General features: G+C 43.5%; 1 protein-coding gene across 1 annotated transcript; it reads left to right on the top strand.

The window, feature by feature from the left end:
• The first annotated feature begins 917 nt into the window (after window positions 1-917).
• LOC143329835 (uncharacterized) lies at window positions 918-22616 on the top strand. The gene is made up of 49 exons (XM_076745943.1): window positions 918-963; window positions 5750-5802; window positions 5918-5944; window positions 6054-6113; window positions 6699-6749; window positions 7143-7223; window positions 7507-7566; window positions 7667-7723; window positions 7874-7939; window positions 8263-8340; window positions 8426-8476; window positions 9168-9272; window positions 9516-9587; window positions 9668-9736; window positions 10051-10119; window positions 10227-10286; window positions 10413-10484; window positions 10573-10635; window positions 10728-10799; window positions 10971-11039; window positions 11276-11347; window positions 11582-11641; window positions 11779-11835; window positions 12344-12412; window positions 12601-12672; window positions 12846-12911; window positions 13008-13079; window positions 13386-13445; window positions 13540-13614; window positions 13704-13769; window positions 13849-13917; window positions 14002-14073; window positions 14188-14253; window positions 14355-14429; window positions 14527-14595; window positions 14841-14909; window positions 14997-15068; window positions 15164-15235; window positions 15345-15407; window positions 16132-16194; window positions 16277-16336; window positions 16573-16644; window positions 16857-16919; window positions 17147-17209; window positions 17759-17833; window positions 17966-18005; window positions 18127-18178; window positions 18382-18796; window positions 19400-22616. Exons 2-49 carry the CDS (start codon window positions 5755-5757, stop codon window positions 21032-21034), a joined length of 5064 nt encoding a protein of 1687 aa, XP_076602058.1. The 5' UTR covers window positions 918-963; window positions 5750-5754; the 3' UTR covers window positions 21035-22616.
• Window positions 22617-24390: the final 1774 nt, after the last annotated feature.

The raw sequence follows: 24390 nt of genomic DNA, 5'->3' as shown, positions 1-24390 counted from the left end.
TTACACGCTCAGATAATAACCAGGATAAACTTCTCTGTCAAACAGTCCTTCAGCACTGTTTACTTTTCTTCAGTCATTTCCGTGACGGATGGAAGTCTGCTGGCTGCAAATGTCTCAGTATTTCTGTCATCTGTCACAGTTTTGACATCAAGACTTCATATACGAGTTTGATCTCATTTATGAGAGTCTGACATAATCTGACATATTCAGTGGTTTTTTTTTTTGCATAGAGACAAAGATGACATATGGATAATAACTCACAGATGAAGGGTGACACCTGTTCAATGTTATGGGAAATCCTGAGGCCTGTAAATGAAGTACTGAGTGATGTTCAGTACTTTGTATTGGAGTGATATATAGATGTTCAGACTAAATAAAACACGAGTACACTCAACAATGACAGTCAAAGCCCATTGTGGCTTCCTACAGGGCCACAGACTACGCCCAAGCAGAACAAACCTGCACCGTGCTGGTCGGGGTTTGGAGCGCACACCCACACCCAACAGGTGTGGTTAAAATTACATATGTGTATATTTATATATATGTGTGTGTGTGTGTGTGTGTGTCTGAATTATTTTCCTGTTGTTAGGGAGAAGTCTTGGTTACAAACATCATTTATTTAGATGACCTAATAATGTAATTGAACAGTTAAATTATCAAACATAATGATGAAAAATAGAATGTGAGATGTGAAATGATCAGGAAAAAATAAAACCTTTCCTTCACACGTCATTGTTCTGGTTTCAGGTGAGCGCTGCATTTTTCCTCTCTGTTTTTGGAACAGCTCCCACTATTACGTTCAGGTTTTTATTTACGTGTTGTTGACACTGCTGAAACTGATGAGTCACAGCCGACAGGCAAAGGTAGACCTCCACCTGGCCACGCCCCATCTCAGGTGAGTCCACAGACGCCAGAAACCCAGGAAGGAGACGGAATCCGCATCCTCTCGACTGCAGAAACCAGGTGAGATGTTCGACTTTAGATGCTGCGTTTAATCTTGGGAGCAGTTATCAGACACAGACTGAGTGACTAATAATTTTTATGTGGAAAGTCTCCTTGTTATATAAGAGGTGAGTTCGTTGTGAGGGGTTGAGGCTCAGGAGCTCTCAGGGCGTGTTTTGGTTTGCTTAAGATGCTTTGTTCGACCTGTCAGGAGTGTTGCCTTTGGGTGGTGTCGGAAATGTTGAAATAATGTGGAGGTCAGACAATCATGAGAACAGGTAGCTTGAACATGAGCAGATAAGATTAAGTGAAAAGGATGAAAGCAGCATCGGCAACCTGACTTTAATGAGTACTAAAGACATTCTTCTAAAAAATAAATAAATAAGTACCTTTTGTAAAATAGGCCTAACCTCTCATATATATATAACTGTTTTAATAAAACCTGAAGCCATTTTTATGTTGTCTTAAGATGCATGTAAGAACTTAATCCATACATAGTAGGGATGGGACGGTTAATGAAACCGAGCCGAACCGTTCGGGTCGACCTTCCCGGTTCGGTGCGCGTGCGTGCCGTTCGAATCATACTCGCGCGCAATTTTGGGTGTGTTGCGGGAAATCAGTTTTAGAGGAGGTGCGAACATGGCGAGCGGAGAAGACTCGGAGCTAGAGGATGCGCCAGCAGCGTTATATAGGTCTGGTGTGTGGGAGCATTTTGCATTCAGGGTGACCTATGAAGGCGGTAAGAAAGTTGTGGATAAAAGTGCCACAGTGTGCAAGTACTGTGCAACGCGTATCGCTTACGCTAACGGAAACACATCTAACATGTTGGCTCAACTGCGGAGACATCATCCCAGTGTGACCGTTGACAGCGCAAGAAGGAGGGGCGGGGAGCCGGGCAGAGAGCCGGGCAGAGAGCCGGGCAGAGAGCCGGGCAGGGCTGCACAACTTCTCCTCCCCGCGGCTTTTAAACAAACGTACACAGACGAGTCAGACAGGGCGAAGGGCATAACGAAAGCACTGGGGTGTTTCATCGCCAAAGATATGCAACCTTATGCCGTGGTTGAGGGTGCGGGATTTCAGTGCATGATAAGGCACTCGAGCCACGATATAAAATCCCCTCCCGCAAACACTTCAGCTGCACGGTAATTCCCGCACTTTATGAAGAGGTCCGACGGGGAATTGTGAAAGAGTTGTCTGACACAGCCTATGTTGCTCTTACTACGGATGGATGGACATCCAGGGCAACTGGATTATTTATTGTATTTTGTTTTGTTACTTTAGATAACACAGTGACACTTTAAGTTTGATTAAAAAAAACAAACAAACAGACTCCAGCCTTATTTCTTTGATTGTATTTCAAACACTGCACTTCAATTTTCGAGTGGAAATACTTAGCTTTTCATGAACCACTAATAGTCCATACGGAGTTGAAACATGTTACATGTTAGAAGAAACATGTTATTTTTGTGTTGATTTCAAAGGGACCTAAGTCTGATAGAGCCTATGCTTTACTTTATGTTGATGGTATATAATGTGAGTTGTAAAAACAGTAAAGTTAAATTCTTTCATAAGCACCAAGCGTCAGAGTTGTGAGAGCCGTTTTGGCGAAGCGTTTTATTTTAGATAGAGATATTGTTTTCCAAATAAATGAAAAGCATGTTGGAACTAGCAATATCTCCTCTCTTTCAGTGCCAGAATCTCACTTACCTTTAACCCAAGACCGTCACAATGATGTATCAAATGTCAGACTGCCTCATTCTTTCAGTTTTAACATTACTATACAAGACATAATTGATTTTTGAAACAATCAATGTACACCGAACCGAACCGAAAACCGTGACCACAAAACCGTGATACGAACCGAACCGCGGATTTTGTGAACCGTTCCACCCCTAATACATAGTGATCTAAAATCCGATCAAATAATAGAATAAGATAAGATGGAATAGAACTTTATTCATCAAGAAATTTTACGGTGTATATAGGAATATAAATTGATGTATCTAAATATACACAAAACATAAAATAATTCAGATAAATATAGTAAAATATGAACTATAATTACAATCATTAAAAAAAAGATTTTTTAAAAAAAAGTTTAGGACACCTCCTAATCAGTCTTATTCTGCAATGTGACATTTTTGTAGAAATATATGGTGATATTTTTATTGGTCTTTGTAAATGAATCCGCTACTTAGAAAAACAAGCCAAAGCGCTTGAGTCGGATGCGAGTGAGGCGGTGTGATTTCGGACTTTTAGAGGAGCATTTGAACGCCTCCTGCGTGCAGATGTGCGGGTGTGGTGAAGTTTTTAAAAGTCCTGGGAATGTGTTGACAGTGAAGGAGTCGTCTGTGCTCACATGTAAATTCGGCACAAACTGAACGTGAAATATCGCTAAATTGTCTTCAAGTCTCCGGTAGGTGAAATTCTGACATTAGCGTGACTTTGTTTTTGTAGTTTTAAACGTCTGTAATTGATAATTTACCGTCGCTTTTAAATGACGAGTTCAGTTTTAGCTTTAAATGTTTGCTAGCGTTAGCAAAACGGTTCCAGCCTGTAAGCTAACGTTCAGTAACTCAGCGGTGCTGCGTTCAAAGCGGCAGGCGGCAGTTTTAGGAAATGTGTGTTGTGATACTTCTCCAAATACTTCATACAGTAACACGCATTTCTTCCAGTATTAGTTAGTTTGTCTGAGCAGTGGTGAAAAGTTTACAGGCTATGAAATGCAGAAGTAGAAATATAACAAAGTACTTTAGCCAGACTGAAGTGTTTAACAGTTGTCAGGTACTTGAAAAAGCCATTTTGGTGCCTCATTATACTGCATTATTTACGCTGTACTGCATACTGCTGGTAATAGCTACTTTACAGGTAAAGATTTTGCAAGTAAAACACGATAAACTTCTAAATATGATGGGGTCTTATGAAGTACTGACATGCAAATAGTGTGCTGAAAGTACATTATGCTGCTGATTGTACTTCAGAGTGCAGTATCTATTAAATGAATCACTTACTATTTTGATACTTGATTAATCAGTTTTAATAATTTTTAAGGAGGATTTCAGCTTGTTTAATATGAATATATTCTTGTTTCTTTGCTCCTCTGGGACAGTAAACTGAGTGCCTTTGGGTTGTGGACAAAATGAGACGGGATCACAAAGAGGGAACAAAATGTGGTTTCTCCACCTGTAAAATGTTGTAATGGAAAGAACGGAGCACATGTTCAAGCTGCATTCAGATGAGACGTGACTCGACATGGCAGTATTTTGTCTTTCAAACCCCACGAGAAAGCCAAAACCAGCAAATCATTTATCCTATTAACAAATGTCTACTTAAGATATTTAATTAACTGTCATATATTAGAGAGACTAATCAGTTAATCAGCTATTCGTTGCCCCTCTGCAGTGAAGATCATGGCCGGTGTAGCTGTTGATAGAAATGCAGTATCATGTGCTTCTGTAGGCTTGGTTTTAATTAAGGAACATGTGACCCAGTGCAACACTTTCATGTGTTTTAATGACTGATGGGAGTTTGTGTGACAAAACACTTTGTTTAATATTCGTAAAAGCTAAAATAATGGCAGCCTTATCTTTAATCCGGCATCTGATTTGCATGTTTCCATATTTAAACTCATACTGTGATCTGCTGCTCTGCGTCTGCGTGTTTTTAATGCTGCACAGCTCACCTGGTGTGAAGGCTGATAAACTGAACTCATTAAACATTCTCACAGTCTAAACTAGGTTTTATTTTAGAAACAAGCTTTTCCTTTAAGGCCATGGGACATGATATCAGAGTTCACGCTGTGACGTTTCACCTGAATTCGTGATGGACAGCTGGTAGAAGGTTAATGGTGAACGCTGTTTATCATAAAACATTTTCTGTTTGACAAATCCAGACTGCAAATAAAACCAAAAAACACCAGTATTCCATTATTTACCTGCTTTTTGTGACTTTTTGCAGCTTTCTGACATTTAATGGACCAAACAACTAATTAATTGAGAAAATGATGGACAGATTAATCGATAATGAAAATGATCATTAGCTGCAGCCCAGATAAAAATGCAATTAACTGAATGCTCCATACGCACCAGGTGGATTATGGGAGAAAGGATGGAACAGACCTCTAGTAGACATTAGAGGACGACATGTGAAGGAGCTGTGACAGTAGAAAATGAACAGGTGTTAGTAATTACATTAACGATGCACACGAAAAACAAGCATAATGCCCCCCCCCCCCCCCCCCCTTTTTTTAATCAACCTTGGATGCATAAAAATATCCTTAAATGCATCACACACAGGAAATGCGGGAGCTGCTCACAGCTGCAAAACATTACGAGAAATTGTGGCTGGTGGAGACAAGCTGGAGGACGATGGTAGAAAATGAAAAACAAGCTTTAACTCTGGACGAAGTGCTCTCTGCTTTAAGCTGCGTTCACGGCGTGTTGAATGGATGGAAAGCAGGAAAAGGTTGATCGTTAAGAGCCCACGTTCAAGACCTGAGAGGCAGTTTTCCAGCTGTATTATGAGAGAAAAGTCCGAAACTCGTAATAACAGTCGGCACAAATCTGCATTTATTTCTTTGTTTACATGCTGAAAAACCTTTTAAACATACTGTTGAATTGGAATGCAGGTGTCATTGTTACGATCACACCTGTGCTTCTCCTGTCGTGACATGTCAAACGGTGTGCTGAGAGGAGCAGTGGGAGCTGCTGGGAGGGTTCGTCTCTTACTTCCATCCTGTCCAGTCGGCTTTTAAAGAGACAGTCCAAGCAATCGGTCCTGTTTACACTGTTTTTTGTCACTCTTACAGGCAGGATGGAGGCGTGTATGATGAAGCCAGAAGTCAAAAAGAAGCCGAAGCCGGTGAGAACAGTTACAGGTTTAATGAATATTGTAGAACATGTAAAATACCACAGATGGAAATATGAATTAGTGTATCGTCACTCACAGAGCCTCATGTTTTCTTCTCTGCTCGCAGCCTAAACCTCCTCCGAAGCCTGCAGAGGTACCGTAACAACCCTTTGATTAGTCTGTCATTTGTTTGAGTGGTTGTTTGTATGTGACTTCAGGATGTTACGGCGAGGCATCACCCTTGGATTAAACTGTCGTTACAGAGACAAAGAAACGACCCAGAGAGACCAGCTCCTCTGGTACCTCCTCGACCTGCAGACTCTGTGAGTGCTCGCCGACCTGGAAGAAGCTCCTGATCTTTCAAAGACCAGAGGTGTTTCTCTGAAGGGTCTGCTGTGTGTTTTTATTACGTTTACCTTCTACTGGAGGTGCAGTGTGCCAACATTCCTAAAGATCTGGCAACACTGAAATAGATTACATAACCTGGGTTCCAGTGGAGAGATGTTTCCACTCTGTGAGGTGGAAAACTGAAAGATAATCCATCAAATCCAGATTTATTTAGTTTTTGTGCTGCACACACTCTTTACAGGTGGACCTGCAAGTCAGCCTGAAACCAGCATTACAAAGTGCTCCACCACTGAATGTGACTGCTTTTAACTGTGTTCTGCTGTCATTAGTTTTGAGGAAACGCCCTCTTTTGTTCTTTAAATAAAGGCTTAATGAATGAACATTAACACAAGCTGACGTCTGTAATTAGCCACTGGCAGCTTCAGCAGGACTGATATAAAGTGTAAAAAAACAAACTCTTGTAGAGTCGCTGAAGAAATAGAGGAAATAAGGAGCAGGGGCCACTTTTTAAGATTAACCTGGAGACACAAACATTTTAACCGTTCATGTTTTCTGTGCAGGAACTGAGTCAGACACAATACCGCATGAAAAGAGCAGCGATGAACAATGAGGTACCTTCTTTTTTCATTTTCCATTATTTCTGTTTTACTCGATAGCTTCCAGTACAGGGAGATCAGAGCGGGGGAGGGCAAACGCTGAAGACAACCAGACTTTTCTTGATTTAAATAGCAAAACTGGGATTTGTGATGGCGAAGTGGTTCAGACACATGCTGTGATCATCAAATCAAATCTTTGAACAAAGAAAAACAAAATGAGATATAAAAGATCATCTGAGCTTCAAATGATGCTACAGCAGCACCACCAAAAAGATCAATGCATTAAATGCATCAGTGTCATGATTCAGTATGTGGGTTTACATGTCAAACTGTATTCTGATGTACCAGAAACACTCTTATTGTGACTGCCTTCAAGTGTTTTTCCTCATTTTTTTTTGTGTGTTTCAGGCCAAAGGAAACTTGATCCAAACAGAGACAAAAGACAAACCGACTGAATCCCCTGTGGTTCCACCCAGACCCACAGAAAAGGTACAGAGCATCCAAACACTCGCAACCTCCACACTTCCTCATGCCTGAAGCCGAGCGTGGACTCGATAACTGAGTGATATTGTGTGTTTGTTTTCCTGATTGAAGTCATAGTGAGTGTGTAGTTTAGAGCAGTGAGTGAGTTACAGTAAAGAATCAGAGCTGCACGAGGTTCCACCTTTCTGTTCCTGTTCCAGAGCTCTTCTCTTATTGTTCCCTCGTGTGTGTGTGTGTGTGTGTGTGTGTGTGTGTGTGTGTGTGTGTGTGTGTGTGTGTGTGTGTGTAGGAACTGAATGCCACAACCAGATACAGCGAGCGCAGGAGGGTACAAGCTGAGGATACACGGGTACACACACACGCACACACACACACACACAATGAAATATCTTGTTCCTCATTGCTCGGTTTTATAAATCGCAGTCATCATCCTTCCTCTTCCTCATCAGACTACCAGAGAAAACGACCAATCAGAAGTGTCCAAAGATGAGGCAGACTTCAAACAGGTATTTCACCTGGAGCAGTTATCGGCTGTCACGTAGCTCAGTACAACCCCGATCCCAGAAACGACGGGACGCTGTGTAAAACATTTCAGAAGCCGATGATCAGCGCAGCCTTTTGATGCTCAGTAATTATTTTCCGTGTGCTTTGTTCAGAGCGATCCGACGGTCCCGACTGGAATGTTTCGACGGAGCCAAAAAGACAAAACGCCTTCGTTCACTGTAAGCGACGCAGCTGCGGCTCGTCTCTGCTCTGTGACTCCATATTTTCTCCATCTGGACGCCTTTCAGTAAATCATACGTGACCTCATCCAAAAACCAGAGACTCTGTTCAAAACATCACCTGCTTTTTGAAGGATTTTAGAGTCAGTGTCAATTATGAAACAATCAGTTCTTGATATGTAGGCCTACATCATCTCATAGATGTTGATTCAAGTACTTGAATATACTCAGTCACACGAAGCATAAACGTGTGTATAATACTCTGTTTTAGAGCTTCAAATCAGCAGCTGCTGAGCGTTTGTCTGGTTTTCTTTCCTCCTCAGAGCTATCTAATCGACGGCTGTGCTGACGAGGAAAAGTCTGAAGATGTCCCGGCCAAACAGGCTCCTGGCAGCAAACCGGTGTGTGTGTATGTACATGTGTGCGTGTGTGTGTGTCACTGTTGATGTTCTCAGCTGGTTTGTGACATGTGACTGCGTTCGACAGAGTGCTCTGAAGGGAGTAATGAAAGGATTACAGTTCAAGTCATCGCCGAAGGTATGAAGCACCGCCTGCCTCGGTGTTTTCTGCTGGTGTTACAGCGTCTGAGGAGACTTTTTACACCTGTAAAAAGTACCCTCTCCTGTGTGCTGGTGGAGGTGGTGGTGGTGGCGGCGGTAGTAACAGCGGGTGTGTGTGTGTTTTTTCTCTGCTGGTACATCCCTGTTGAAGAATCAGTGTATTACATTACATTCAGGGTCTTCGGTGCTGACTCTGGACTGCAGTCAGTTTGCGTCCAGTCTGGGACTTTTGTTGCGTGTCGTTCTCTGTCTGCACTCACTTCCTGTCATCTCACCCTAACCCTCTGTCAGCATTTAAAACCTGCAGCGTCACAGCTTCACACAGTGACACATGTGGGCTCACGGTTACTCGCTGCCGCATGATATTAGAATAAGGTTAGAATTTATTCTGTTTAAGTTTTAAATTAAATTTCTCAGTAAAGTCACCTGAAACTTTGAAGACTTTTGGCTTTTAACTTTAAGACGTTCGTCCTCATTGTAAATGTAACCTGTTGTATCCATAAAGCAGCTGTAAATACAGACGATGAGGTGACTGCAAGGAACAGGACGATCTTTATGAAACTTTAAGCACAGAGTCTAAATGTTTGTCTGTCCACTCGTCTGCTGGTACTGATGATAAATTTCAGGATGATCATAATGTTGCTGAAGATTGGTGTCTCCTCTCTAAGGCCAGTGTGGAGCCGAGTCCAGACCGCGTCACGGAGGACGCGGGCGCAGAGAAGGAACAACCTGCAGAAAAAAACAAGCAGGAGAAGAACGCAGAACCCAAACAGGTAAGAGACGAACGACATTAGAACGACACCAGTTCTGCTTTTTCCAAACAAAATCACTGATGTGCTTCGTGAGCGACAACAAAGTGGAAATTTATCCTTTGAAAAATCTGAATACTTTAAAAGTTCTCTTCCTTTAAATGCACAATAAATCAGTGAGAAAGCCGCCTAAAAACACGTCTTTCATAATAATATGTGCTTTTAAAGGCCTTAACATCTGATTTGTTGTCTCAACCTCTCCGTCAGGACTTTGGAGGTCTGATCGCTGGAATGTTTCGGAAAACTCCCAAAGAGAAAACGCCGTCTCCCGCGCTGACGGTACCGTCGAGTCTTCTGCTCGTTTTCTGGTCAAACGTTCTCACGTTCAGCCTCTGACTCGCTGTTTTGCTCACTGACAGGTCAGCAAAGCAGACGGTGACCCTGAAGATGCAGAAGAGGCAGAAGAGAAAGCCTCTGAACAATCCCACGTAGGTCTTTTTTTTATTTCTCTTCTCAAACATAAGAACATTTGGAGTGGGGGGGGGGGGGCTTTAAGGATGGATCCAGGCCCCTGCTATGTGTCGCTATCAGCAGATCTCTGAGCGGATTCAGTAATCAGTGTCTGCAGTCAGTCGGTTTGACCTCGTCAGCAGCACAGAGCTCAAACTGTAATCACTTCAGGTGTCGCTCACACAAAAAGTCAGTCAGATAAGCTTCCTGTGTGTGAACATCCCAGCCACTTTAAGGTGGCGCGTCTCCTGTTTTCTTTATTTGTATCATCACAAACAGAAATCTTTTGCAGGAAAAAGGAGGCTTCTTCTCCGGCATCCTTAAAAAACCCAATAAAGCACCAGATGAGACACCTGCACAGGTGAGGGACAGAAAGTGGCTTCTTCCTCCTTAAAACACAACTGAAAAGTTAATGTTGGTGTTTTTCATTTCACTGTGTGTGTCTCTTGCTTCCTGCTGGTGTTTCAGGAGAATCTGAGTGTTAGCAGCGAGCTGTCTGCCAGCAGTGACAGCCTGTCTGAAAACAAGGTGAGCAGCTCTGTGTCACCGTCCCAAACGGATCTTTAATGACAGCGTACACACAGACTCCTCACTGACCCGACCTTGACCACAGTAAATCCTCCGTAACTGAACGTGCGCTTCTGTCTGTCTCAGGAAAAAGGAGGAATATTCAGCGGGATGTTCAGGAAGTCTCCGAAACCGACAGAAGCGGCTCAGACTGACGAGGTGATGGAGCCGAAAACAAGTCAACCAGATAAATAATCTCATCAGTTTAATCCACACTCACACTGAACCAGCTTGTGTTGTGTTGCAGGACCAACAGTCTCTACATGACGGTCTGTCGGGCAGTAATGACAATCTGTCTGAAAACTCAAAGGTGAGCTCACAAGTGTTCGTATAACAGCAGCATGGTCGGCGTTATCACCGTGCAGCAGTCACTGACCGTGCAAATCTGCCTGATGTCACCAGGAGAAAGGAGGATTTTTCAGCGGGATCCTCCGAAAGTCTCCCAAGATTCCTGGAGAGGGAACACCTGGGCAGGTAAAAAAACGGCTTTGCACGCATTTTAGATGCTCAGTAACAAAACAAACAGATGGAGTTCAGCCTGTGAGTACCTGAAAAGATCAGAGTCATCAGGGTCAAAGTGGTCACCGGCGGGGGTCTTCACTTCCTGTCAAACCACTGAGACTTTGTCGTTTATGTTTGTTTCAGGATAAACAGCAGCTGCAAACGGACCCATCAGACAGTAAAGAGGCTCTGCCTGAGAACAACAGCATGAACGTAAGGAACCCAGAGTGACTGAGCTAAGGAGGAGGCTGACTCTTACACTCACTTTGAACGCTCCTCTTTACCTGCTAACACCACAGACCAACACCGACTTCGAGCCTGACGTGTTAATGGAAGCTGATTTCTAGCTTTACATTATTTCTTTCCTCCTTCCTGTATTTCCTGTACCAATAACTGAAAGAAAGAAAAGATTTTTTGATGGCGAGTTCTTCTCTTCTTCATGTTATCAGGAGAAAGGAGGCGTTTTCAGCGGCATGTTCAAGAAATCTCCCAAACTGCCAGAGAAACCCCGACTGGAGGAGGTAAAGGTTTATATACTGAGCATCTGCAGATCAGATAAAGTCGTCTGAAAAGTAACTAAAGCTCTCAGACAAATCTAGTGGAGTAAATTTACATTTCTAGTACTCTAGTAAAGTACAAGTACCTTGAATTTTGTTCTTATCTACAGTCTGAATTGTGGCTCCTCAGCCTTCCTGTCTTCAGTCTTCATGCTCTCACAGGTCGATTAACTCTTGTGTTGCTTGTGTTGTGTTCAGGGCGCAGAGTCGTTACACGGCGAGCTCTCTGTCAGCACCGACAGCCTGTCGGAGAACAAGGTGAGTCCTCATGATGGAAGAATATCTGCAGCTCTGGAGGAGGAGGAGGAGGAGGAGGAGGAGGATCGGCCTCCTGATGCTGAATATAAAGAAAAGAAGTCGTCGGTTTGCCTCAACGTGTTTTCTGCTCTCTGTAGGAGAAAGGCAGTTTGTTCGGCGGCCTCTGGAGAAAGACTCCCAAAGCGGCTGGAGAGGTACGGCTCCTCAAACACGAGCAGGTTTCATGTAGACCAGGGCTGCCCAAAGTGGGGCTCGTGGGTCAAAGTTGGCCCGCTACAAGGTTTGATTTGGCTCAGATGCTTCTGCTAAACTTAATTTTAAAAAATATAAATAAATCACCATTTATTTTTATTTTTGTGAGGTAAAAATCAGCTCTTAAATATGTAGGATCCCTAATTATTGTTTTTCATAATCCAAGCATAGCAGGCCTTTTGGCATTAAGGGTCCAGTCTGTAGGATTTAGCGGTGAGGCTGCAGTCGGAGTAGAGAAGGGGAACCTGCGGTGGCCACAAAATTAGAGACAAATGCAGAAAGGCCCTCTAGAGTAAAAAGAAACTGCATGTGAGCATGACCACATGCAGCGCAGCCAGTACGATGGAGGTTCTTGAATGTGACACTGAAGTGTTGAAGCATCTGCTGTTTCCTGGAGCTGCTCTCTGTTTCTCACTGTTTTATTCTCATTCTTTTATTCTTCTATTTCAGGAGAATCTGTCGGCACAGAAGGATCTGTCAGCCAGTAACGACAGTCTGTCTGAGGCTGCCAACACGAAGGTCAGCTTTTGCTGTAAAAGGAAGATTTGATGTCATTGTGTACATCTTCTGTATTTCTTCTTCTTTAATTCGTTGTCGTCTTTCTGATTGTAGTAGTGTGACATGTGTCTCCATGTGTTTCCACATACGTTCTACGTCTGGAAGAGTGAATTTAACTATGATGTGTAAAATAAATGACTGTGTTTCAGGAGAAAGGAGGCGCCTTCAGTGGAATATTCAAGAAGTCGACCAGACTTGCAGACGGTCCACCCACAGAGGAAGTAAGACATGTCCTCTGTTTGTCTGGTCCCATCCAGTCCTCCTTTAATATTCTTTAACAGGTGTCTCATAGGTAGTTCCCTTTAATCTCAGGTGTAAAAGAGCAGTCAGGGAGCTGGGCTCACTGTTAATGATGAAACTCACTGTGGCTCTGACTGTTTTCGTCTTTCCTCAGGACAAACAGCCTCCTGCCGATGAGCTGTCAGGCAGCAGTGAAGCTCCGTCTGAGAGCAGCGCCAAGGTGAGTTTTTCTTCTCTGCATCATTCAGAAAACGGTCCTGAAAAACTTCAGCTGAAGAGACCCCACACACCCACTGCATGAACATGTGTGTTTCAGGAAAAAGGAGGAATATTTAGTGGAATATTCAAGAAGGCTCCAAAACCTGCAGAAGCTGCTCAACCCGAGGAGGTAAAACTGTCATTTACAGCAGCATCGAGCTGTTTCAGTGGAATCTGTTTACAGTTTAAAGCCACATTAACTGTTTGTTGGCATCATACCTGAAAACTCACTGACAGATTTCCATTCAAATTAGGAACAAAAGCTCAAGTGATTACACGTCGGTGCAGATTCAGTATTTGATGTAAAAGATATCTTAAGGTTGTGCATTTTTTAACATTTTCACATGATCGTCTGCACTGAGAATGTGGCACATGTGTCCCATGACTGTCTGTTATTAGTATATACTAACAAAAAACCTTTAATCACTTCTTACAGGACGAGTCTCCTGACAAAGAGCTCTCAACCAGCAGCGAAAATCTGTGTGAGAACAAACAGGTCAGCGAGTTTAAGACGATTGATGGCTTTGTTTTGTAAATGCTTCACACTCTTGCAGCTCATCCTGAAGCTTTTTTCCTGTCTGTCTCATCAGGAGAAAGGTGGACGGCTGCTCGGCGGACTCTTGAAAAAGACTCCCAAAGCGTCTGGAGAAAAGACAGAGTTGCAGGTGAGTTGGTCTTTACAGGACGTGAGATCAGTTTCCAAAACTGCACACAAATTCCACTGTTTCATAAAACATCGACTGGCCTGTTCCAGGACAGAGAGGCTCAGAGAGAGCTGTCGGCCAGCAACGACGACCTGTCTGAGGCCAACAGCACCAAGGTGAGCAGCACAGCGCAGAAAAAAGCTCCAGGTAAACATGTTCTGAGGGAGCGTTCACTGACACCCAGCTCTCTTTCAGGAGAAAAATATCTTTAGCAACATGTTTAAGAAGCCGCAGAAAGCAGCAGAGGGCGCTGCAGCAGACAAGGTACTGAGATTTGATCCGGTCCATTAAATCAGTGTTATTTCAGTAAGTGCGGTGGATTTTTACTGTCTTCTGCTCTGAATGCAGGAGCTGGAGGAGAACAGTGAAAATCGGTTATCTGGCAGCTGTGAGAATCTGTCCGACGCCGTCGCCCCGAAGGTACCTCAGCGTCAAAAGAAACCCTCTTCTTCTCTGTCTTTCTCTGTGTGCTGCTGTCACGTTTTGTTTCTGAATGTGTTCGCTCGAGAAAAATGACAAAAATCTGTGTTTCAGGAGAAAAAAGGAGGCCTGGCTGGCATCTTCAAAAGGTCCTCCAGCATCGATAACCTTTTCGATGAGGTGAGCGTCAGCCCCGTGCGCCCTCCGTCACACCTGAGGATAACTTTGACATGAATGACATGAAACCGTGTTAAAGGCTTTAATCTCTGCTCTTACATCAGGAGAAAGGCGGGCTGTTCAGCGGACTTCAGAGGAAGAAAACACCCAAAGCGTCTGGAGATGAAGCAGCTGCAGAGGTGAGTGTGTGTGAGGCCAGTTTCACGTTAGGCTGGGAGCTTCACAGTCTGTGGTTATCGTCCGCATTAATACAACGTCCATTTCTGCTTTTTTCAGGACAAAGACGACCAGAAGGAGCTGACGGCGAGTAACGACAGTCTGTCTGAAAACAACACCACCACCAAGGTACAGTGAGCAGAAATGTTGGTTCGAACCAGAAAGAGAAACTCGGCGCCGGAAAATATTAATAAATGTTTAATTAAATTCACTTAAACCTCCAGCAGACTCTCTCATGTACATTAAAAAACACATTTTAGAATATTTTAAGCTTCTTTAGTTTATTCTTGGTTCAATCTGCACTTAGAAAATGAACATTTCAACATGCCAGTGCTGTTTTTGTATTTTTAACTGTGTTCAATGTCTGTTTTCAGGAGAAAAGTATTTTCAGTGGCATGTTCAAGAAGACTCCCAAACCAGCAGAGGGGACGACAGCAGACGAGGTGCAGTAACGACTCCTTCACTCCTTCAGTTTATTCTTTATACTTTGATCTAGTTTTGCTCGTTCTTATGTTTCATTTTCCGTTCAGGAATTAAACGTCGGTGACGATCAGATGTTCTCTTCCAGTTGTGAAAATCTGTTAGAAGCGACCACATCAAAGGTGAAAACGATGTCCGCCGATCACACACAGCCTGTTTTTCTCTGTTCTGCCGCTGATGATTGATTGTTTACGTGTGGATGTTTCGTCCGTTTCAGGAGAAAACTGGAGGACTGGCAGGGATCTTCAAGAAGTCTCCCAAACCAGCTCCACGATCCATCGCTACAAAGGTGAACAGAGGAGCTCACTGTGTTTGATCTCATTAAATTTTTTTGTGGTAAAAACCTTCAGAAATAACCTTCAGCAAGTTGGAAAAAAAAGCTCGGTTTTGTCTTCCAGGATCCGCTGAGCGACTCACAGGAGCTGTCCGCCAGCTGCGACAGCCTCGTAGAAACCGCTGAGGTGAGACCTGAACTCTGTAGGTGCACTTGTTGACTCCACTCAGAACAGACAGCTAGAGAAAGGAAGGCTCTGCACACTTAAACCCTGTTGGACCAGTGCTACCAGGAGACCTCGTGATTTAGACATTAGCCGCCACGTCTGTGCTTTAAGTGGTGCATTCACAAGGGATAAATTAAATCTGTATTTTATTCGAATTTGCTGACTTTATCCTCCAAACACGATGTTGAGGCCCTGCGTAGCATCAGCGTCCATTCAGCAGCCACATTAATAATCTAGTTTAGGGTTGTTTTTCCCACTTTCTTCATGTGTTACAAGCATAAATTTAAAGTTTGCAGCTCATTCACATCCAGCAACAGCTGCTCTGCGGCTGTACTTTAATACGACAAACTCTTGTTGTCTGTCGTCACTCGTTTCAAACCTCAGCGAAGCCGCTGCCGCTCAACATGCAGTGAGCCGCGATCAGATCTCGTGTTTGTTTGGCTCGGGTTTAACATCTGTTTCCTGACAATAGAAAACAGATGTTGAAAGAGCATTTGAAGCTCAGCGTGCTGAGCCTTCGTCTCTGTCGATTCTCTGCCAGCAAACATATGAAACAGATTGTCAGTGCCGTTATTTACTGCTTTGCATTTACTTTCAAACATCCGAGTTGGTTTTTGAGCTTTGACCCAAATGTTTCAGTGTCAGTGACTCCAAACACTGAAATTTATTTCATTTTATTTTGCAGGAGGATCTTGGTCAACTGTTTACTAGTCAGGATAATCTGTTGGAAGCTGTGGGTGCCTCAAAGGTGAGTCTTGTAGAGTGTGTTATTATCTGTATCAGCTCATTTGGACTTTAAATGAATGCTTCATGTTTTATCTGTTTAACAGGAGAAGAAAGGAGGGTTTGGTGGAATTTTCAGGAGGACGCCCAAAACACTTGAACATCAGGTACGATTGTAGAGAGCGATAGACCAAGTGAGAGGAGCGGTATCACAGTGGAAGTATTCTTCAACACAAATAAAGAACACAGTTAGCAGTGTGATGTGACGTGATGCTGGTAATAGGTATAAATGCAGAGAGCTATCATTTTGAGCACATTAACTGATCTCTATAAATCCTGAATCTTGCGTCTGCGCAGCTGTTAAACATTTATCTCTGCTGCCAATCTCGGCCTTCTTTTGCAGGAGAGTGAGGACACGGAGGCCCCGGAAGGAGGCGGGCTGAGACGCAGGAGAACCATCAAGAAAAAAAGACGGGTGAGTTGGCTGCTGTCCTCGTTAAACGCAGCTCGTCTTCACAGTCGTGGAAGTTTGGAAAATGCCTCATTTTAACCGTTATGTTTTCAAGGTTGCAGTAGGAATATGCTCGAATCTGAGTTTAGTCATTGAACAGTGCTTGATTTTCAGCACGATCGTGTTAAAGGTCTTTCCTCATCGGCGAACCCTTCTCCTCTCGTTTCTTTTCTCAGGTCGTGTCATTCCGAGTCAAGACAACTCTTCCCAAAATACCGAAGATAAGTTTAACTTCTCAGGTAAGTGCTGAGCTCTTCCAGCTGATCCTCAGCTAATACTCACTGCGCTGTTTTACACCTCGACCCTGTTCTCTGACTGCGTCACCACAGAGAGATCTGAAGCTCCACACAGAAACATGACTCATCCTCTTTCTTTATTCACATTTCCTTTACTTGTTCACTGTTTTTTACTATTAAAATGTGCTAAATTTCTCTAATGACATTAATTATCCCCCCCCCCCCCGCAGAGTTCAGACCAGATGCCCATTATTGAGGAGACTGTTGAGCTGCAGGACATGAGCCCAGCTCAGGTAACGTGATATTATAACGCAGACATACAGGAAAACATTTAGTGGGGTTCACAAACATCCAATCAAAAGTCAAACTGAGACCAGATCTTCACTGAACATCTGTGTGTTAATGCCTTGTTTCATCAGCCAGTTATTAAAATCTTACAAATGCAGAGCTCAGCGCTGCTCATAAGAGTCTCAGCCTGCACAAACAGCAACATACTCAAAGCATTATGGGTGTTTTTAATATTATTGGTAGTGTGATTCAGTTACAGTCATTTAATTGTGTGTTTCTTTTGTAAAGCACAGCCTTTAGTACCAGTCACCACTCCACATCTACAGCCTGTGAAGCGGTCACAAGTCAGCATTTAGCTTTTAGTTAGCTTAGTTTGAAGTGATCACGAGTGATGTGTGTGACGGTGAACACACGCGGAGAAGAAACCCTTTGCTGTACGTCAGCTATATAAAACCGTACCGACAGTCAGCCGGTGATGGTTTATGGGATGCCAACAGGCACACAGAGGGATGCTAACTCTTCACACTGAAGTTTGTGTCATTGTGTGTTTTCAGGAGAGCTCAGTGGAGGTCCAGCCTGTGGAGATGGCTGCTTACCCCTCTGAAGACAACCCCAATGAACTTCAGGAGGTGTGTTTCTTGGGCACTTTCACGCCTGGAGTTTGGCTCATTTAGTCCACAACGAGAGACAAAATTAGATATTGTTGCAAACAAATAAATAATAATAAGTATTATTAATATTATTACACTGTCTGTTTTCAGGAAAGTGACGAGTTGATGGAGTGGTGGAACACAGTCAAAGGTTGGTATGATTGTTTTCACCTTTCGTCTGTTTGGACTGTTTGTTTGCTGAGCTGCTCAAAACACTGTTTTATGTATTTGCTCGTTAAACTAACTGTGTTGTTTTGGCTGCTGGTTTCCAGGCTGGGCAGAGTGGAACGAGACATCCAATTTCCAGGAGGATGAGGAGGAGATGTAAGTCTAGTTCATGCTTAAAAAGTCTTACATTCATCTTGCTGAACCCTGCAGAAACACGTTGTTCTGTATTTGTCAGCTTTAGGGTTCAGATAATAAATGTAAATATATTAAGACTCCATGTTTTGCTTTGTCCCCCAAATTTTAAACATACCTTTAAACTGCGTCTCGTGAGTCTCACGCCTTTACTCGTGTCTCTCCAGGGCGATGGAGCAGGCGGCTGATCGAGTCTACATGGCAGCTCGTCTGTTTGTGCGTCTTTTCAACCAGCGGGGGGCGTCCTTACAGCATCGCATCCTGGAGCTTTTGGCTCTGGCCGACGCTGCGGATCAGTTCCACAAGAAAACGGTGACGGCTGCGGTGGGTGGAGGCGTGGCCAGCGTCGCAGGCAGCGTGGCAACAATCACGGGGCTCATCCTGGCGCCGTTCACGTTCGGCGCCTCCATCATTGTCACGGCGGTGGGCATCAGTGTGGCGACGGCGGGCAGCATCGCCTCAGCGACAGCCAATATCACAGATACAGTTCACTCCAACATGGACCGAAAGAAGCTGGAGAAGATGATCCAGAGCTACCAGGAGGAGATCAAAGACATCAGAGAGTGTCTGGAGTTCGTGCAGGTGAGGAACCTCAGGTGTTACACATATCCAGTGTTTACGTGAGCGTGTACTGACAGACAGAGGTCGATTATAGTCAGATATGATCGGATAGGGAAGTTTGGCTCATCAGACACGTCCTAAACTATACTTGATGCTGTTGAGAGAAGCAGATGCAGTTTGAATGTAAGTCCTCAACAGCAAGTAATCAACTGATAAAAGTTTCAGCACTAAACTAAAAGATAGCAGTAAACTCAGAAATGTCACCTTTCAAAGTGTGTTTAGGAAAATAAGGCCAGTTTAAGGCCAGTTTGAGTCCATATTGAGGTGAAGTTGTGAAAACCAGAGCAAGAGAAAATCAATATATTGGATTTGTGAGTAAATCAGCCGCACAGAAATCCTTGAAAACGAGTAATGTACTGACCAAAAACCACAGGAAAACCTCAGTAGAGTCCCTGCAGATGAATTTATTGAAGATTTCTCCTTTCAGCCACAGTTGTTATCAATATGTACATAAATCACATATATGGATAATATGGAAAGTGTCCTCAGACAACTTACGTGATTTGGTGCTGTATAAATAAAATTGACTTCTCACCTCCTCTTTTGTCTCTGTGCCTCTTGTAGGCCGGTATGGACACCCTGCAGGAGTGGGACTTTGAGAAATACTCAGAAAGCGCTGCCAAAAAGGCTCTGAACCACAACCTCAAGCACGTGATGAAGGAGGGCGGCCGCGCCGGAAAAGCCCTGATGATCAACACCGATAAGCTCATCAGCACCGTGCAGGTTTTGGGCGCTGCAGGAGGCGCCGCCAAAGCCGCCCAGGCCATCAGCGTCACCACAGGTGTCATGTCGGCCCTCTTCCTGGCTCTGGATGTTTTCTTCCTCGCCAAAGACTCCCACGAGCTCCGCAAGGGCGCCAAAACTAAGTTTGCCAAAAAGATCCGGGACGTCTGTAAAGAACTTCAAGACGGCCTCCTGGAGCTGAACAAGGTGAAGACGCAGCTGCAGAAGACCATGGACGGCATCGAGGTGGAGGAGTACGAGGAGATTGAGGAGGTGGAGGTGGAGGTTGACGACGATTTGGAGTCGGATCCGAAGAAGCTGGCCGAGCTGGAAAAGGAGCTGGACATCCTGGAGGAGAAACTCGACAGGAAGGTCGAGGAGGGGCAGAAGAAGAGTAAAGAGACGGAGAAGGAAAACTTGAAAAATAAGCCTGAGAAAAAGGAGGAGAAGAGCGTTAAGGAAAAAGGAGAGCCACAGGAAAAGAAGAAGGTAGAGGAAACAGGAGAAAAAGATGCTAAGAAAGAGGAAAAGAAGGGGAAAAAGGGTGAAGGAGAAAGCAAGTTTGAGATCCCTGATGTGGAAAAAGAGCAGAAAAATGGGACGGTCAAAGAGGTCAAAGAGGAAGTTTTAAAGGAACAATCTCAGAAAGGAAAGAAGAAGGACAAAGACACCGAGAACCGAATTACAGCTTCAAAAGAAAAGGACGAGAGCGAGAGAGACACAACGAGAGACAGCGGAGCAAATAAAAAGACAGACGAGAAGGGAAAAGAGGGCGTTAAGAGCAGATCAGGTGACTCAAAAAAGGAGGACTGGGCTGGAAAAGCAAGTTCTGAGAGGGTCAAGACAGAGAGAGAAAGTGAAAAGAGTCAGAGCAGGAGAGACGAGGAGAGAGTGATGAACAAAGAGAAGGAGGAGGAAAGCGGGAGCACGAGGAGGCACAGCAGCAGGAGTGACAAAGACAGACTCCACAGGAGTGAAGGAGGGAGCAAACACGATGAGGAAAGAGGCAGCAGCAAACACAGTGACAGGACGGGGAGCCGGAGGATGGAGGAGGAGAGAGGAGTGAGGGACTGGAGAGCTGAGATGGCAAAAAGCAGAGAGGAGAAGAGAGAAGGCAAGGGAGGACAAGAGGCTAAGAGAGAGACAGCGAGGGAGGATTCGCATCGGAGTCACGGAGCGGCGTCGAGGAGGGAGCATTCGGAGAGAGAGGAGAGGAGTCACTACAGGAGAGGAGCAGCCCCGCATGATGACCAGAGGGAGAGAGACGAGAAACGAGGGAGCAGGATTGAGAGTGCGAGGAGGCAATTTGAGAGGGCGGAGGAGGAGGAGAGGGGGAAGAGGAGAGAGGATGGAGAGAGTCAGAGGAGGGACCAGCAGAGGAGAGGAGGTGAGGAGAGAGACAGGGAGCACGGACACAGCCGGCGAGGATCTCGAACGCGATCCAGCGTGCTGCTGGAAGACGGACTGTACATTTAGCTTTACAGATGAAAGGGACAGTTTGGATTTTTTTGATGTGCTCCAACGTGGAGGAGCAGCAGCAGCAAAAGTGTATTTTAGCCACCAAGAAGTCTTCATTATATTTAAAATATTTTCACAGCTTCACCTTTCTGTCAGGACTGAAGCTATTACATCACTCCGCCCAAAGCCACCGTCCAAACCAGACTCCTTTCACAAAACCAGTCATTTTACTCTGCAGAACACAGGAGCTGCTGGTCTATTGCTGCTTTGATTGGTTAGTTTGTTTGTGGCATTGTGTGACTTTGCTAAATCCTAACTATCAAATTGAAACACTGAAATCACACAATAACGCAGACAAACTAACCGACAGAGGCAGCAGTAGACCAGCAACTCACCTGTTCTGCAAGGTAAAATGACTGTTTTTGTCAAAGGAGTCTGGTTTGGACTGTGGCCTTGGAGAGAGAGATTATCAGCCTGATGACAAGTGAAAATAATCATAATATAAAGTGATACAGATTTCTTTAGGTGGCTAAATGTGTTTTGCTGCTCACCCTGTTCATCTCCAAACCCAAACTATCCCTTTAATGCAAAGTTATCACATTACTAAGACTATTAACAGCACATTTAAAAACACATTGACCACAGAAATCCTATAATATGACTTTAACACTCAGGTGTCATATGTACGTTTAAAGAGTTCCTCCTGTCTGTACTGGCATTTTAAAGCCTCAGATTAGCTTCAGCTTCACCTCTTCACAGCCAGTATGAACAGGAGGAATGACAACAGCAGCCAGTAACACTCTCAGCGTACATATGGGCATGCTAACGTTAATGAATGCTAACTCTCCTTTGATTGTGAGGGATGACTGAAAGCTGCTCTTTGCCGAAAAGCCCGTTAGCTTTACCGACGAGAACTGTGAGTTTTTGATAGTTGAAACCAGAGAGAGGAAGCGAAGGAGCGATAATCTGTGTTTATCTGAAACAGTGTCTTTTTGATGCGACCACTACGAGTCAAATCTGTCTCTGCAGGTTTGAACTTTATCATCTTTGTCTTGTTTTTTTACAACTGAAAGCTGAAGCTCTAGTTTTTATAAAAATGCTGTAATGATGTACTGATGTGAGAAATGTAACACCTCTAATATATATTTAAGACCTCAGAGTGAATCATGTATTTTACATGCTGTCTGTTACTTTCTATATTTCTGGTGTTTCAGGGTAAAACTATGTGACTTCTTTTCCCCCAGTTTGACTGTTTAGGTTCATACTGTGTGTGTGTGTGTGTGTGTGTGTGTGTGTGTGTGTGTGTGTGTGTTGTCTCCTGGACCTGTGTTTTTATCAGGTTGTCCAGAAGCTTCTCTGGGAAATGAAGCAGAGGGGCAGAATAATAATGAGCATTTCTGTCATGAAATAATCAGATTTTCACTCGGTGCACTTTAAACAGACGCTGCCTTCGTCTTTCAGGTCACTTCCTAATGTTTCTGGAGGACTGAGCAGTGGTTGTCTGGTGTCTGTTGTATATGTATGTCATTTTTATATGGGTAAATGTTTTCTATGGTGCTGGTTTTCCTATTGAACAAATAAATTATTAGACTTACTGGAACGTGATGCTGTCTTGGCTCTTACCTTTTTTCTTTTTTACTCTGCTGTTCAGGTTATTTCCGTCTGAAATGGATGAAAAATGTCATCAGGTTCACGTCCACACAACCATATATTAATTCTGATATCATCCATTTTAACATCTTGTTAATCTGCAAAGCAAATCAAAAAAAAAAAAAGCTGATTTAAGGACTCTCAAACCAAAAATGTCAGACTGTCTGGCGCTCTGGGCTGTAGCAGCTGATCAACACTGGGGGGCGACAGAGAGCTGACAGGAGCTGACTTAAGGTCTGCAGTATCATCGAGTACAATCACTCCCAACCAGTGGTACTTGTACACAAGGCTGCGACAGTAAAGAGTACTTGAGTTCACTGAGGAAATGTGACAATAACTCATTTGATGCTCTTTGACACCTTTAACTCGGGTCTCTTGTTTTTATTTATCCTCTGTACTTTGGTAGAAGTTTTAGGTGCTTATCGTATACTTCACTATTTCTTTAGTTTCTTTGTACGCTAAGCTTTTACCCTCAAATGGTACTTCACAAATTAAGATACATATATAAGTACAACTGAAACAAACTGCTGATTAAGAAATCAAGGTTACCCAGAGTGAGGCCCGTGGTCCAAAGTTGGTCTGTGATGAGGTTTGATTTGGCCCGCCGGACGTTTCTAGAAAAACATATTTGAAATTAATTTTTTAAAAGTTTACTAGAAATATCTGTTTATACTGTTTTATTTTTCTTTTAAATATGTACGATCCCTAATTCGTTTTGGCCCTCTGAGGGAAAACGTTCAGACACCCCTGAATTAGCTGATAATTGTCATTTTTCATGCAAAAACAAATCATAGTACCAGTTTCTGAAATGCAAGGATTTGCTGTTTTTAATGATGTTTGGGGGAATTTTAGTGACTTAATTTTAGATATTTGTATATTTAAATATTACTCGTCATCATTCTGACAAGTAATACTAATCAATAAGTAATAATAATCTAATGATATATAATAGAATGACAGTCACAGCAGACGTTTTTCTGCATTGAGTGCTTTTAATTTGAAGTACAGTTTCCTGATTATACTTAAATACTTTCACTTATGTAACATTTTAACTTTTACTTCTAACAGAGTATTTTTACAGTGTGGCCTTAGTGCTGTTACTGTAGTATGTGTAAGTATCTGAATACTTCTTCACCGCTGAGCACAAATGTACGTAAGAGTGACAGGAAAGGACGGACACACGGACACGGCCTTCTGCTCAGAGTGTGTAAATACAGGATTTTCTAACTTATTCTCTGTGATTCAACCTCTTTTCAGTCTGAAGTGTTCTGGAGCTGCTTTCACACCCATACGGCGCTGAGGGGAGAGTGAAAACCTCTGAATACCTGTGTGTTTACTGTGGGTGTGTGTGAGCTTTACCCACCATCACTAAACACACTCTCTGATATCACACAGTTCGGTGTGTGTGTGCGTGTGTGTGTGTGTGTGCGGGCCGAGCCTCTCAGCGAGTCACAAATCATTACGTCGCAGCCTCTAATTTTCCCGAAACACTTGAAACTAAGCTTTGAACAGAGAAGTGACGCTTTTGAAGAGCAGAATGAAAAAAGGTCGTTTCCAACATCTGCTGTGTTTGACTTGTGGTTCTGTTTACTGAAGGTGAAACTCAGAGAATCTTATCTTCATCTTTTATTGCCGTAGCAGTTTTTTCTTTCTTATCTTCAGAATAAAACTACAGACACTGCTGGGATACACTCAAAACACAGGTATTTGTATTCCACTCACTC

This window comes from Chaetodon auriga, chromosome 12 (genome assembly GCF_051107435.1).
Source record: "Chaetodon auriga isolate fChaAug3 chromosome 12, fChaAug3.hap1, whole genome shotgun sequence".
Taxonomy (NCBI): domain Eukaryota; kingdom Metazoa; phylum Chordata; class Actinopteri; order Chaetodontiformes; family Chaetodontidae; genus Chaetodon; species Chaetodon auriga.
Note: the sequence above shows the minus strand (reverse complement) of the source record. Positions and strands in the feature narration are given on the sequence as shown.